This window comes from Podarcis liolepis (genome assembly GCF_965112155.1).
Source record: "Podarcis liolepis genome assembly, chromosome: 11".
Lineage (NCBI taxonomy): Eukaryota > Metazoa > Chordata > Lepidosauria > Squamata > Lacertidae > Podarcis > Podarcis liolepis.
In genome coordinates, this window is record NC_139565.1 from 6,696,771 (window position 1) to 6,713,874 (window position 17,104).

The 17,104-nt window shown below is 40.0% G+C and overlaps 1 protein-coding gene across 2 annotated transcripts in view; it reads left to right on the top strand.

Moving 5' to 3' along the window:
* The window catches only part of NTRK2 (neurotrophic receptor tyrosine kinase 2), a 174,721-nt gene that overhangs the window by 59,566 nt on the left and 98,051 nt on the right, over window positions 1-17,104 (top strand). For both annotated transcript variants that reach the window (XM_083464832.1, XM_083464833.1), the window contains 3 exons: window positions 216-248; window positions 6,500-6,603; window positions 7,689-7,788. In XM_083464832.1, coding sequence (XP_083320958.1) covers window positions 216-248; window positions 6,500-6,603; window positions 7,689-7,788 — 237 coding nt within the window. The remainder of the gene's footprint in view (window positions 1-215; window positions 249-6,499; window positions 6,604-7,688; window positions 7,789-17,104) is intronic.

The window sequence follows — 17,104 nt, forward strand, 5'->3', positions numbered from 1 at the left end:
AATAGGTGAATTCAGCTGATATGTGTGGTGTAGAATATGATGCGCAAATAAGTGTATTTTGTTTTTCTCTGGAAACAGTTTAGAAGATAAAAGTGTGTATAACTTAGGTCTGCATTTAATGTTATGTGGTATCATGTGTTTAAAAGCTAATTGGTTAACTGTACCTCTATGCTATATTTGTAACTTAATTATATCTTTTTCTTTTTGTTATCCAGGTAGTTCGTTCTACACCCATCTTGGTTATAGTGGTATATTTTTATTTTCTACTTCAAATATGTATATAACCTCAAATGATCAAGTAAATGACTGAAACATGTGAAAGATGGACTTTTATACAGTTTGGAATCATGAATACAGTAGATACTATTCAGCTAGATTTAGAACCTCAAAATTTGCCTTGAATTTAATATAGATATGAATTTCTTCGGAATTTTCTGAAGGGCAATCCTTAATCCTGAGGTGGCACATTTTCCTGGAGAATGTCAGCAGGGTCAATCTTCATTGCTGTCAAGGGAGAGGGACAACATGGCCCTTCCTGTCAAGCTCTGCCTAGTGAGATGAACAGTCAGGTCAAGTTGGAGCTGTAAGAGCTCTTAGCGGCTTCTCCTTCACCTGCCCAACATGCCTGCGAAGGGCCTCTGGGGATGTTCCTTTGTGTGTGTATGTGCGCAGAGTCTCTTCAAGAGCACTCCATTCTCCCCTAGTCTGGAGCCAGATGTCTTGCCACTGAAGGAAAGTAGCAATTTTAATCTAAAATAAAAGTACAGTGGTACCTTGGTTGTCGAACTTAATCCATTCTGGGAGTCCATTCAACTCCCAGAACCGTTCAAAAACCAAGGAACGGCTTCCAATTGGCTGCACTCAATCAGAAGCCGCTTCAGATATCCGGCTTCCACTTACGTCCAGAACACTTACTTCCAGGTTTGGGAGCCGATTTGTTCGGGAGCCAAGCCATTCGACAACCAAGGTACCACTATACTAGGCTAGATGTTCTGGCAGCAAAAACTGTGAGGCAACAACTAATATGTGATCCTATGCCCACTCTCTCCTCTTGTCATAGGGCAAGGCAGACTAAAATTGCTCCTAGAGCATCTGTCTCCCCAGGCAGGAAAACACTTTTGATATCCACAAATATCAAATGTAACTTACAAACTCTGTCCAGCAGTTTATCCATGGTTTATTTAATACCAAAAAAACCCCACAGTTGGCTTATGAATGTTGGGTAGCAGAGTATCCAAGGATACAGTTTCTAGTTGTTCGATGGAATATACTGCTTTGACTTAGCAAAGACAAGGAAACTCACTATTCCCTAAGGGAGATGGCAGCATCTGCTGTTTTTTGGCCTAATTGTCCTTAGTCATTTGATATGTCGCTGAATGGGTCTCCACCCATATTTGTTTTTACTACCTTAAAATAAAATACAGTCTGTTTTTCAAGAGAGCTTATTCCATAAAATGGCTTACAGCTGTATTTCAAACCACGACACCATTACAATCTACAAGAATAAAATATTACATGCATTCAGCAAGCATTACAGAATAGATACTGCAGACATGGACTTTAATAAGAAGGTCTTGCACAATGTCGTGCTTTAATAGGGTGCTGGCTAATGGAAGCCCACCCTTAACTCTGCTTCTCTGTTACGTGCCAAGGTGAAGGAATGGTCTCCTGGAGCCTCAGGAGAAAATGGAATTTCTCGTCTCTGAATTTCCTGGAAGATAGTCCACCTGCGACCTCTTTGTGACTAGCCAGCTGGTTATGGATTTCCTTCAAACCAGAGCTTCTGTCAACATTGTACTTACGTTGGAGGCAGACAGATGTGCCTGGGGTGAACTCACCTCCCTGCTCACCTCCTTCTTTCCATTTCTTATTGTTTTGAGAAACAGTTGTTTTTGAAATGATCATATAATTGGTGCCTGTTGGTATGGATGTTTTTTTTATTTGGTTTTGAGTGGGGACCAAAGGGTTTGTGCCCTCTTCCAGTCTGCTCTGGCAGGGCATGGTATCCAGTCCTCCTGGCAAACTGATAAAAATTGTCCTACCCACATGTTCCAGGTGCCTTCTCAAGGTTAAGAGCTGCCCTCTGTGAGACTTAGAGAAACAGAAATTCGTAGTAAGGGAAATTTCCAATTTTTCTTTTTTGTGTGTACTGAAGCAAGTCTTCTTATATAACAACCCCTTTATATATTTATGGAAAATATCATACTTTTGTTTTTCATATTTTTTGTATATCTACATAGAATTATTAATTACTAATTTTTTTAAAAAAAAACATACTTTTTACCATATAAAAATTCCCATCAGCGACTTTTCTTTTTAAAACAATTTCTTAAAACTGTGCTTGTTGGAGGCTACGATCCTGCACACAGTTAATCTGCTTAAGTCCTACATTTAAGCTGCCCGATTGTGTGTAGGATTGCTGCTGAAGCTATTTGCAAATTAATGTTCTTCAACAAAAGGCCAACCTATCGTTGCTGGATCAAAACTGGTGCCTTTTAAAAGAACTACATTTTTAGATAATTCCATCATAAAAGGCACCATTGCCTTTTATCTGTGAAAGTCCATTTTTAAACATTGTTTCTATAATACTTGTATACCTTCAGGAGTGGAACGTTTTGTTTATTCTTGCTGAATATATAGCCCTATGCCAAAAATTGCCTAAAAACCAATATAAAATATATATTAATTATAATATATAATTTTATATATTAATTTGGTTTTATTCCACATCATTAACCATCAACTCCAGCATGCAATTGGATTACCACATTACCTGTAAGAGGAATGAGTAGTTCCTAATACTAATTAAAATCAATTCTGAAGGGGAGTTTTGGACCATTCAAGAACCCATTATTTGGATAAATATTTGGGCAGCTTGCCTGTGATAGTGGAGGAGCAGGGCAGGAGGGAATCCCACAGCCCACTGATGAAGTCTCCCTCACTTAATTAGAAGTTCACTGAATAGATAGCTTGCAGCAATGCCTTCAGTTCTTTCATACTTAATTACAATAAGCCTGATCAAGAATGCAGTATGTGAGAAAGGGAAGATTACCTCTTCCCTCCCTAAAGCATGCACACTGTGATTGTAGGAGCCATAGGGAAAAAAGTCTCCATTGGCCTAGTTGCCATAGGGGAAAGTGCTAGAGAAATGTAAAATACAATGACCCCAGAGTTAAAACTCATTGATTGGAATGACTGTGTATAAAAAGGAGAGTATGATAGTTATGCCTATTTCTCAATAAAATGTTTAATATGACCTCATGATTGGAGATACTATATTATTGTAGTTGGTAAATTATTGTAGTGTCCTCTAAAAAATGAGCTGCAGCAAAATTCGGGCTTGCATTCTCCACTTCTTACAAAATTAACTTTGGAAGTTTTTGCTTGTGTGTTTATTTAATCACAGGTTTCCACAGCTGAAGTTGGTTTGTTTGGTTAACTGTGGTTAACCAAAAACAGAAATGAAAGCTTCCCCACTTCTCTGAATTGTATGGGAAAATTAGGTGAAAGTGTTGGAGCCCAAAGTTTACTGAGCTTTGTACTTGGTTGTGCACGTTGTGTTAAACCAGGCATAGGCAAACTTGGCCCTCCAGATGTTTCGGGACTACAACACTCATCATCCCTACCTAGTAGGACCAGTGGTCAGGGATGATGGGAATTGTAGTCCCAAAACATCTGGAGGGCCGAGTTTGCCTATGCCCGTGTTAAACCATGGTTTGGCATGATGCATGTATGTTGCCATAGAGTTAATCTCTTCCATTCCCTTTTTCTGTGTCATTTCTGATGTTTCTGGGTTGTCAAAATTAATGATAAAATAAAATTGTCATATCAGGAGTAACTCACCCAGTGGGGTGGAGCTGCAGCAATAGTCTCCCAGCAGCGGGGAGGGGTGAGGTTAGGGCTATGCGGGATGCTCCTACTTGTTCACCCATGTAGCCCCAAATTCTCCAGTGCCTCACCCCTTTTCCTCATGGTAAGTGGCAGTGACCATGGTGGCTGGAGGCTGTTGTTTGGCTCCATGGCACTGGGCAAGCTGCTCCTCCCTCCTCATGTCAGCTAAAGAAACAACCTGCTCAAATGATACCAGCTCACATCTAAATATATTTGGTAGGGAATATATCAAACTTGCCTATCTTCCTTATGTACTTTGGGGAAAGAGTGAGATGACTTAAAGGGAGTAAACTGCCATTTCGTTGTTCCCGAGAGGGGGCAATGACAATAAAGATATTATTATTATTAAGTTTAGCTTACAGTTAATCACCTTGGTAGTCCGAAGCACACAAAGTGGCTCAATTCTGTCAATTGTATACAATTATAACAAATGGAATTTCTGCCATTAAATGCTCCGTTCCTATGCGTGGAGCTGATTGCATCATTTTTTCCAAAACAAATCATAAAAATTAACTCTGCATTCAAAGCATATAAAAAGATTAACTCCAGTTGTGCAACTCTAAAAGCCATAAACAGAAAACATTTTGTACGAAAAACCACCTAGTACTGTGTGAAATTATATATTTCTCTACATGTTTTTTATGTTTACATTGTACATTCTGCTGGATGATTATTTATTTCTAGTTTTCAGATTTGGCTCAGAAGCCATATAATCTGATTTTTCTTTTGCCCTCTCTTATTTTGTGATAATATATACTAATGAAAGTGGAAGAACCCCTGGCTTTTGTCCAAGTGGCAATGTTAATGTTTCTCAGTATATCTATATCATGGCAACACAACCACTAATGTGCCAAGTGAAACCTCCTTTACACCTTTTTGCTTATACTCTGTTACAAGAGTCTTGAAAGACTCTTGAATGTAATGCAAAGCACCCCACCTCACCCCCGTGATCTCACAAGTTTCACGTGCAGTTTTTTTGGCACGTCTTACTGCTTAGCCATTCTGGCCTCAAGGAAGAAACTTTTAGCCCTTCCCTGGATATGGAACCTCTTTCCTGTTCAGATGCACACCTTCTTGTGATATTAACAGAGCACCAGGTGGTGTGGACTTCATTTGCCCTTTGTGGGATCTTGACATTGGAATCAGATATTATGCAAAACGTGAAAGGAAGTGTAACTAGTCATAAATAACCACAACATTTGCTGCGATTTGAGATAATGAGCAGATTAAACCTTTTGAAAAGTTCTACACACAAGAAGCATTACTATCTCATGGGAAGAGAATATATTTGTTCTGGAATAGTTTTAAAATAATTTCCTTCAGTTCAAGGATAGGCAAAGTTATGCATAACTTAGGTTTAATATTTGATTCGTTAATATTAAGTGAAGATCTTTTGTTCTATGCTCAGTGAACAGATTTTCATTAATTACTTGTTCATTCCTTTGTATTTCCAAATGCCTGCTTTAATAAATCTAACCTTTCCCCCTTCCACTAAATAGAGAATAACCTTTTTGACATTTTAAGATACTTCAAATTGTACAACTTTCTGAAAAGTATTTTTAATGTTTTAATGCACATTTTGTTGCATTTCAACTAACATATCTCTTGTCAGTGAAAATACTTCCTGCCCTTGAGCTTTTGCAAAACTTATTTCACTGGGAAAGGAGAACTGCAACTCAAGCAAAAGGATACATTTTTCATACTCAAAATGAAAGTTAGAAGAATCAGGGAAACAATGATGTACTTTCAGTTGCCCAAAACAGGCCTTAAACTACCCTATGCATTATTCTTGGCTGGTCCATGTGGTTAGAACTCCCTCACAGAATTCTTAGGAGATGATGCCTCTCCTTCTTCCTTTAAATTCCAATTGAACTCCATCTCTTCCACAAACCCCTTGATTTGTCTCCCTGTCTGGAACCTTATTATACCCAGTTTCCTGGGAATAAGCCCTATTAAACTCAATGGGATTTACTTCTGAGTAGGCAAGTATAGGATTGCACTGTTAATTTTTACCACCAATTACGTGTGTAATCCTAAACCTACTAGACACTAAGTCTCATTGAGCTCAGTGGAATTTACTTTTGAATATAGATGCTTAGGATTGTGCAGCAAGTATATGGAACTCTATTTCCTCCTGTTCCTCTGCTGTTAGCCTGCTTTCTCCCTTTTCTTGTTCGTTCCCCTTAAACGGTAGATTATTATAAGATTCTTAGGGCAGGGGACAGTATTTTTGCTTAACTTATGTTAACTCTTTGAAGTACTATACAAATAACAGAAGAAGTTTCTATATAGTGCATTTTACTATTACAGTATTACTATTTTCATCCTTTGTTTAGAATATAACTTAAGAAAGAACAGAGTACATATTGAATTTGAAGAGTAGATACAGTACAAGTTTTCATACCACATTCACATAGAGCATTCACTGAGAAAGTCAGGAGCAAATAAAGTTCTTGGCTTTCTGCATTTTTGGCAAACAAAACTTAGAACACTGAACAATACATTATAGAATTATAGTAAATTTTCATTTCCTGTGTTTAGTACTTTTCATAGAGACAAAAAAAAGTTACAGTCAGGGAAGTAAATAAAAATACATTCTTTCTCTTAGAGGATTATGGAACGCCAACGGATAATTTTGAAGATACTACAAATAATAGCAATCCAGTTACTTCTACGGATGTTTCCGACAAAAACAATGAAGATAGCATCACTGTAAGTATATACATAGTTTCCTGGTTTGTTATCGTAGCAGACTTTCTGACAAGGGATCTGATACGTTTGTGGTGTTTTAGCTTGTAACAAGACACCACCTTGACTATACCCCAGAGCTTTTCACAGGCATTTATATAATGTGAAACAATTGCTTTTTCAAAGAGTTGGTAAATTATAGATAGAAAACAATGTGCAAAGTTTGTTTCATACGTTCCCCTTAAGTGATATTACTTAGTTGCAGCTTCCAAGCTGCATGGAAACGACTCCCATTTACAGCCTGAAATATTTTGGGTTTCCCTCCTTTGGCATGAAAAATATGGTGTAACTTTAGCTGAATGTTCTAGTGAGCACCCATATAATTTAAGTAACTATAAGGTCAGTGTGGGTGGCGCTGTAGTATAAACCACTGAGCCACGGATCAAAAGGTCGGCGGTTCGAATCCCCATGGCGAAGTGAGCTCCCGTTGCTCGGTCCCAGCTCCTGCCAACCTAGCAGTTCGAAAGCACACCAAAAAAGTGCAAGTAGATAAATAGGTACCGCTCCGGCAGGAAGGTAAACGGCGTTTCTGTGCGCTGCTCTGGTTTCCAGAAGCAGCTTAGTCATGCTGGCCACATGACCCGGAAAAACTGCAGACAAATACCGGTTCCCTTGGCCTGTAAAGCAAGATGAGCACCGCAACCCCAGAGTCGTCTGCAACTGGACTTAACTGTCAGGGGTCCTTAAACTTTTTAAAGCCAAGATAAACTGGATGTTGTATCCAAGGAGCGGATGATCTTGAGATATTTTCCTGGTTCTGGTTTCCTTAGCAAAAAGCCATAGAAGCCATATTTTGAAGTTTCTTTTATCGAAGAGGCAACCTTAATTTTTTTTTTTTAAGGATTAAAATTCTAAATTCTCAGAACTTACTAGGGCGTTGTGACTATCCCTAGTAAGAGCAGCCTAGGTGTGTAACACCCATAGGCTCTGAGTGGCAAGAGTTCAGACTGCAAACTTCAAAAGCTTTTCCAGTCTGACAATTCTGATATCATGTTCAAATACTGCCAATACTTCAATACTGGGTTTAATGCACCTTGCTTTTCTTTTAGGTCTATGTTGTAGTGGGGATTGCAGCATTAGTGTGCACTGGCTTAGTTATTTTGCTCATTATTCTCAAGTTTGGAAGGCACTCCAAGTTTGGAATGAAAGGTAAGAGGGGCTGCTTTTATTTCTTTACTTCAGTGGGTTAGATTGTTGCTTTTTTTTCTATACACACTATATACATTTACATAGGGACGCGGGTGGCGCTGTGGTCTAAACCACTGAGCCTAGGTCTTGCTGATTGGAAGGTTGGCGGTTTGAATCCCCGTGACGGGGTGAGCTCCCATTCTACGGTCCCAGCTCCTGCCAACCTAGCAGTTCGAAAGCACGTCAGAGTGCAAGTAGATAAATAGGTACCACTCTGGCGGGAAGGTAAACAGCGTTTCCATGTGCTGCTCTGGTTTGCCAGAAGCGGCTTAATCATGCTGGCCACATGGCCCAGAAGCTGTATGCCGGCTCCCTCGACCAGTAAAGCAAGATGAGCGCCACAACCTCAGAGTCATCTGCAACTGGACCTAACAGTCAGGGGTCCCTTTACCTTTACCTTTATATACATTTACATGTGTAAACTTTGTACAAAATACATACAGTATGCATGTTAACTCAGAAAATGGAAGGTGTATTTTAATGTACCTCCTGGAAGATACGGCAATTTTTTCCTCTATGATTCTTGAAGTTTGCAGTGCATAATAGCAGTACAAAGTGCTGGGCCCCTATACCCTTTCTTCTACTAACAAATGTACACTGGGGCTGTGCGAAATGTTTGTATGTGTTTGTATGTTCTGGTACAAAGGCATTTTAAGGCAGCCCAAAATGCCCACTTCCTGAAATTCCCCTAAGTGCACCTTAGTCCCTTTATGGTCATGGGTGCTTTCTTTCTCTGCTTCTCCCTCAGCACCATTTCAGAGTGAGGCCATTACTTTCTATATCTCATTATCCATATTCTCCATGGATGTGGCGAGTGCTCTAATACTTTGAGTGCATGTCACAGGAGGGGGAGAGTGGAACCACCAGACAATGAAGGTGTTTCTCAGCCAACAGAGTTGTGGGGCTCCTCCTCCTGTGTCCTTCTGCAAAAGGTGTTTTGTCTTCAGTTTCCTACTATTCCAATGATTAATACAAATTGCGACTGAAAAACTGAACAGTTCATTTTCATTCCTGCTTCTTTTACTCTTCAGTAACTATTTTAACCATTACACCATGATTAAATAGTTTGTGTGCTTATTCAGTAGTAGTGAGAGTTCTGTTTGCCAGTGCATAGCATGGGTTGTCAGCACCCGGGGCAAGGCAAGTAATTTGCGCCCCCTAACCCGTGGATTTGTGCCCCCTAACCCGTGGATTTGCGCCCCCTAACCCTAACCCCCAGATGTTGCGCCTGGTGCGGCCGCCCCCCCTGCACCCCCACGCTACGCCACTGCTGTTTGCTCCTCCCCCCCCAAATATTTTTCGTATAGGAAGTGATTTGACAGCATTGGTCACCGATGTGATTAATTCTCTGTAAAAGAATAGAAAGGGGTCAAGATGCAGTTGTATATCAGTGGTTACTTCATCTTTTCTCATATTTGTCCAGTCATTCTGCCATATGTGGGCATGTCCACCATGTGTGGTAATATGCACCTGTTTCATCTTCATATTTCCAGGAACAGGTGATAACCTTTCACAGGTTATATGGTGTCACTTAATAAAACTTTCTCTCAGATGTGAACATAAATACAGTCAATTTATATCCATACCAACTCCCTCCTGAGTAACTCTGTTTGAATGCACAGTCATATTTCATACTGTGATTATTAGGGGAAATATTTTTTAAAAATACAGCAAGTTTGGATTTCCTTTATAATTGTAATTCCTTTATATACAACCAGTGCTATTTTTCTAGAAAAAGGGGTGCTATAACTCGCCATTAACACCTCCTTCATTCTCTTATAATGGCAATGGTGCCCACCTGAGAAGTGCCGGAATTGAGTTCTGGCTGAAAAAAAGTCCTATATAATACTATAATTCAGCTGCTTTGTAGAGATGCTGTCCTACACAGAGTAGATCCAGTGAAGTTAATTGAAATGACTAATTTGAGATAATTAATTTCACTTGAATCAATTTTAGGCCTAGCTGAATACAACTATACGTACAAGTCCAACTGTCCCATCACAAAAAAGCACAGACCCGAAAGGGGTTTAGAAGGGGCAACCAAAAGGCTTTAGAGGTTCATTTGGGACATCTACAAGGAAAGACTAAAATGTTTGGAATATTTTAGGTGGGTTTTGTCTTGTGTTTTAAGGCAGCTGTTGGGTGACATGAACTCAGGATCATCCAATAAAGTTAATGGACATAGATTCTGAACATACAAAAATCATTACTTCACATAATGAATGATCCATTTATGGAATTCACTGCCACAAGAGGTGGGGATAGCCCTTGGCTCGGATGGTTTTTAAAGTGGATTGGACAAATTGGACTGTCAATTACTATCAGCTGTGGTAAATAAATAGAGCCTTCAGGTTCAGCGGTGGTATATGCCTGAATACCAGTTATGGGGAGTCAGTTTTGTGGGAGAGCTACGACCTTCATGCCCTGCTTGTAGGCTTTTCAAAAGCATCTGGCTAGTGGCTGGAGAAGTTCAAACAATGGCCACTTATTTGGGAATCCGGAGAAGTAGTGGTTACAGCCACAGCCTGGTCAGGCCATCTTTACCATGGTAAAGCCTCTCCTGCAATGTCGCCTCTCAGCAGGAAGTGCCCATTTGAACAGGCCAACATGAGACCAGCTGGAGGCATGGCTGCAGTGGTAGGCCAGGGCATCACTCAGGTCCATCCAATTTTTATAAGTTCAGGCTGCACCCGGGCTTCCCAGCACAGATCAGCATTGTTTCTTATCTTGGCTAATTATGCTAAGTGTTTTGATTATGCATGTAGCCCCCTCATGAGGCCATCAAACAGGGTCATACGACTTGCAAATAATTTTCCAAGTTCTGTAAATTCCCTTGAAGATGCTGACTTCTCAGTTTGTCAACATAAAATTTTATTTGCAAATATCCAAACCACAGAAAAGTTTTATTTCCCATATACAGTTTGATTTTATCATGGCTAAGAAATCCAGTTTCATGCCCTAGGTCTATATATCTATTCAGTCAGACATTTTATTTCATTCATCAGAGGTCACTACAGCCCCTCTAATGGCAAGGAAATACCTTGAGAAATAAGATACATTAAAAATGATAAGAAATGGTTTTCAAAGAAGGTACAGTAATTTATCTCTACAAGTTATATTTACCTTAACTTACAACTTCATGGGTCGCTTTGGAAGTTTAAAGCATTATAATTTATTAAAGCTGCTGTTGGGAGGGCTACAGAAAACCCATATTTTTGGGTTCTTTCTCAAATAGCTTTGACTTATGGAAATGCTATGTTTATGGAGTAACTTTTGAAAAGTCACGCAAAAAGAGATTTTGTTTTGTTTTGTTTACAAAGAGCCCTGTTTTGGCTCAATCTTTGTAAGACCAAGAGAAGCTGCAGAAATAGGGTTGGCACAGTTATGATGAAAAAAGAGTCAGGATCCTGGTTTGGGCCCAGCTATCATTCAAAGGTGAACCGTGCCCCTTAAATGCCATTTTCCCAACTGCTCACCTTTTAAAAGGCCTTGTTCAAGCCTGCTTCATTTAAAATATGTGGACAATAAACAATGGGATGCTGTTCTTGCTTATTCAGAAGCAAGTCCTATCGAGTTCAGTCAGATTTACTCAATAGGAAATCTGTGTAAGCAACAGGGAATAAGCCACATTGATCTCAGTGGGTCATATAAACTTTAGATGGTATACAGTTGCATTGTATACTGTTGGATTCGATTTCAATAGAACACGGCACACACAATGTCATCGTATATTTCATAAGTCTAACCAAATTATAGACCATTTTATAAAGAGCAGAACATATACCGCTAAACATTTTTTATTAAGGCATATATAAGATTTTTTGAAGGAGCCTATCATCTTCTCAGCCATCTCTCATCCATCTCTCCCTTCTCTCATATATCTGTATTTGTATACACCCACAAAACCAGAGAGATATTATGTTATTGAGGCCATATTTCTACTGAACATGATTTTTCTGCTCAGAAAGTGAGTTACTTTGATCACACAGAAAAGCTACTGTGTAAAAGTGAAGTAGTAACAGTATTTGTTCCTTTAACAATGGAAGAAATTGAACTAGCTTTGAACTCTGGAAGGGGCTTAAGTTCAGCTCACTACCTCAGAATTCCATATTAGCACTATTCTAAAAATCATTACCATCACTAGTGTAAAATTAGGAAAGTGCTTACCATAGTGATGTATCCTCCCTCAGGGTTGCTGCCAACATATGTTTAAAGAAAAATCAAATGTAAGCTAATGAGATCTTTCTGTCTGAAAGCACATCCTTGCACAGAAAGATCATTGAGTGTTGTTGCCTACTCTAAATTTCAAATGCAGTGAATTTGGCTGCAAACTGTTTCAAGCCCTAAGACGTATTCAAAGTTTTTTCAGTTCATTTGGGGGAGCTATTGATGTAATTCATTCCACCTTTAATTTGTTCCTTACCCAAGAGACGGATATATCACTACACTAGTTGATCTGTATAAAGGTCCTCGCTGCAACTCATATATCTCATCTGAAAATCTGTGCATCTGTTACGGAGATGGGTTAAGGCAGCATAAGCAATAACTTCACTAGGGACTACAAACAGTACTTGCCAAAAATATGGCCACTTTCCAGCTCTGGTTTTGCCCTTTGTTTCTTCTTCTTTTGAATTTTCCATTAGAGCAGCAGAAAAGTTCTACTATTCTTTTACGGTGATTGACTGGGTTGCCCTAATTTCTCTGTTGGTTTGTATGCCAGTTAAGTTCATTCAGAACTTCTGAGTCTTAGAATCCCTGTGCTCAGTGTGGAGTTTTGAAAAACAGATTAGTTCGTGGATGAGATTATGCGACTTCTGCTTATTAATATCGTATTATATTAAAAAGCTTAAACTGTGGTGATGTAAAAAGCAGTGTGTTGAACTTCAGTGCCAACAGAATGCTTGTATTGAACACTGATGGCCTGTGCACCAAAACAACACACAAGTTTTCTCATACTTAATTTAGACCAATTCAAATCAACTCCATTAGTAACCCTTTCTATATTAGACTCAAAATGATTTAAATGAATGAAATGTGGGGTTTAATTTTTAAAAATCTGACACTGGATTTAGATTTTTAAAAGCTTGTGATAGTTATCCAAACAGGGTGGTTTTAGGAAGGTTTCCATGTTCCTGAGTTGGATTGTGTTGTTGACAAGGCATCTTGAGTCAGATCAGGGACTTCCTAATCTTCCAAGCCGCTATGTGGCTTCAGCTGTCCAAAGCATGCCCAACTTCCTTTTGCTTTTTTTCCTGAAAACCAAAACCAGATTGACTGCCTAAGCACCCAGAGCTCAAGAGGGATTGAGGTGAAGAGCTGGGGGGAGGGACAGGGGCTTGTCTTCGCATTCACGATAGAATAGAGCGTTAAAACCAAAGTCTTTAAAGAGCCTAGGTCTATCAATCCAGTTTGCTCAATGTGTTTAGAAAAAGAATTATCTTAGAGCATTCCTAAGATAATATCAATATTATCAACACATAATCCTACCCCTGTTATCTGACTTATTTGATGCAAACCAGTCAAGAGCTTTATGTTTGATCCATCCTTACAGATGCAATGCAATTATATTTCCATCCCATTCCCCAAATGTTGGTCCCCACTGCAGTCTCTTACTACAACCCTTAGGGAAACATGCCAAAAATAGCACTACATTGCTAAATTTTTCACCTGGCTCAAATCCAGCTCATCTTTCGCTGATAATCTCTCTCACAGTTCTTTAAATATACCTACATAAGGGCCAAACTAAAGCACACAATAATACAGTGCTCCTGTATTATGTAGCAATCATTTGTACCCTGCTAAATTGTTCTCTAGTTCATATCCTACCCATTACTTGGGCATTTCTTCTTCATAGTCTCTGCGCATGCACACAAATGGATTTTGTGCCTGTGCGGAGTACCTTTCAGAAATTTCTAGCAGTTTTTGTGTGTGAAGGTCTCCCATACTGTGCATACTTTAATGACTTCTCTGCCACTCCCATGACTACCCCACCAACATCTGGAGTGATGAGCTCCCCTCCATCAGCCTCTGCTTCTATTCTAAGTTATTATAGTGACTATGCTGTCCCAGCAGCAGAGCCCTTCAGTGCAGGTTTCCATTTTTAAAAGGTTTTTGACAATCTGCCATGCCTCTTCCCAGTGAAGGAGCTCCTTATTCTCAAAATCTCCCTTGACATCCTTGTGATTGATGACACTTCCTGCTACTCCATCTTGACTCTCCTGCTTCTTCCTGAGTTCCTTCACCTCACTTTTACCTTACACCTCTGTTATTCCCTTGTTTCTGGATCTATAGCCATGACACCCATCACTACTTTGCTCATGCTGAAGACTGGGACTGTGATCTCCGGAAAGAAGAGCACCCATATTCTCTATGGTCCAGTTCCTGGAGCCTTTCACCAATTTATTGCGATGATAAGAGGAACTATGCATCAGATTGGGGCAGAGGTTCCTGTGTATATATCACATATGGATTCCTGCTATAGGTTAGGGATCTCTTTCTGTACTAATAGTATTACACATTAGCCTCCAGAATTGTGGAGACACACACCCATAAGGTTTCAAAGCCGCCACTGGGATAGGGATCCAGCTCCATCAACTTTCACAGTCCTTCTGCTTTGATTATCTCTATGGAGTCTGTTAGTTGACCTACAGTAGATGGACTAGCAGGTGCTTATTTCAACATGACCTCAAAGCAGGAAAGTGTGTTTAGTTTCATTTTTTGCTTTGCCATGGGTGATGTGAGTATTCCCTTTCGGTCTCATCATAGTATTTAGTAAAATTTCATTTTCCTCTACAATGATGATTAGTTATGAGTAGGGCATTCCTAATTCCATATTCTCCACCAAATTACTCAACTTCTTTTACGTACAAAATTATACCTACCCACTTGTTCCATGGTATGGGGGGGGGGGGTCATCCTGGATTCTTCATAGGCCACAACTTTTGGCTGGCCACCATGGTTTTCAACACCCTCTCAGATAGCATTACGAATTCAGCGTCTTTCTTAGTCTTAACATCAGCCCTAAATCCTGTTTCACAACCCCAGCATGAACATACAGTGGTGCCCCGCAAGACGAATGCCTCGCAAGACGGAAAACTCGCTAGATGAAAGAGTTTTCCATTTTGGAGGTGCTTCGCAAAACGAATCTCCTATGGGCTTGCTTCGCAAGACGAAAATGTCTTGTGAGATCCTGTGGGTTTTTTCCCCTCCCCCCTTTTTCTAAGCCGCTAAGCCGCTTATCAGCTGATCCGATAAGCCGATAAACCGCTAAATGCCGCTAATAGCGCTAATCGGCTAATCTGTCAATGGGCTTGCTTCGCAAGACGAAAAAACCGCTAGACTAAGAGAATCACAGAACGGATTCTTTTCATCTTGCGAGGCACCACTGTATTCTTATGTGTGCAGGAGTTCAGACAGGTGCAAACTAGCTATACATATGTGCCAGAGCTCATGGGGGACATATGCATACATGTTCTTGTTCAGTGGAGCATCTGTTGACATGAGAGTGCATGGGGAAGATTTTGCATGCAGTATCTCCAGTGCTTTTTTTCTTTAAAAAAATGTTTAGGGCTACTCATTTTCCCACTCATATTGAAATACTGCCCCTCAATGTGGCCAAACTTAGATTCACAAAATGTTTAAGGGTATGCATACCCCTGCGTAACCCAGAAAAAAGCACTGAGTATCTCCATGTGGACATTAGAACTCTTTCTTTAGAGTTCTTTGGGTGTTTTCTTCTGTTACTGTACCCATTGAAACCCCTTTACTCTTGCCCTTTCACTTGAACCAGGGAAGTCTCTGAAAGAGCTGGACAGATCTTTGGGCACTTCATTTTGCAACGCAAAAAAAGAGTTACCTTAGCACTATGCTGTTGGGTTCTGTCTGATTCTGTGACACAGTTAGGGGTGGTGGCTGATGTCCTATTGCTGTGATATATCTTACCTGATCTCAGGAACAGCAGAGTTTCATCCTAGAAAGAACGAAACAAAGAAAGCAGTGTGTGCCAGACTGTAGCATGCATGCACAGTAGCTAGGGTTCCTTTGGGACTCTGATCTAGAGACTATATCCTCTTGGGGTGATGTTGTGCCAGTGAATGCATTAGCAATTCCCTTTATCTAGCCTATAAATTCCAAATCCTGCGTTAGAGTCAGCTAACATATATCTCTGCAAGCAACTAGTGCTTCAAAGGAGCCTCATGAGGGAAAGGGAGCCAGGCAGCTTACCAAAAAAGGAGCCAAAAGAACATTGAATGAGCATTAAAGATGCTCTGGTCAAATGGGAGCTGAAGCAATATCCTTTGTTTTACTTTGACTTCAATACAGCACCTACCATATTTTTCCGTGTATAACATGCCCCCGTGTATAAGACAACCCCTATTTTTTGGGACTCCAAATTTAGGAAATGGGGGGAGATTGCCCAGAGTTGTTAAGCTTTTTTTGGGGGGGTTGCCCAGAGTTGTTGAGTTATTTGGGGGAGGATTGCCCAGAATTGTTGGGCTTTTATGGGGGGGGGGGGCTTGCCGACAATCTCTCACCCGCCTGACCGCTGATGCCAATCGCCCACCCACTTGCTGCCAAGGCCTTGCCACAGCCACTAATCACCCACCCAATCGCTGATTACAATCTCCTGCTCACAGCTGCCACCAATTGCATGTCCCCCCTCTGCACTATCCGTGTATAAGTTGACCCCCAATTTTTAACAATATTGTTGTTAAAAATCCCATCTTATACACGGATAAATACGGTATATTGTAGCAAGGATAAATTGTTCAATTGTAGCCTGACACATTTCAATGGCAGTTCATAAAATTGGATACACTCCATTTCTAGATGGAATTACTGTACTACTTTTTTTTGTATTCTCCCCTTTCCAGCCAAGCACCATTATAGTGCCTGTTCCTTTAGTTTTGAACACCTTGATGAATGGATGGATGAATGAATTAATCTTTATTTGTGTCAGCCATCAGCCATAGCAATAAAACAACAATATAATATACAAAGAATAGAAATAAAAAGTCAATTACAGGCTTATTTTGCAGATGGTAGGCTCCAGCAGGACCTGGCATTTTGTTCTTAAGCCTATAAGCCTATCATGTGTATGTTTTTACCAATAAGTAGGGCGGAGAGTATGCAGAGATGAATTGCATTTCCCAGCAGTTTTTACAAGCTCTCCTCCCGCATACACCCTATTAATCATAATCATGAATATTTTACTACTAATAAAGACATTTGAAACTATATCAACTGGTGTTTTAGTAGAGTCTTTCAAATATTTTGG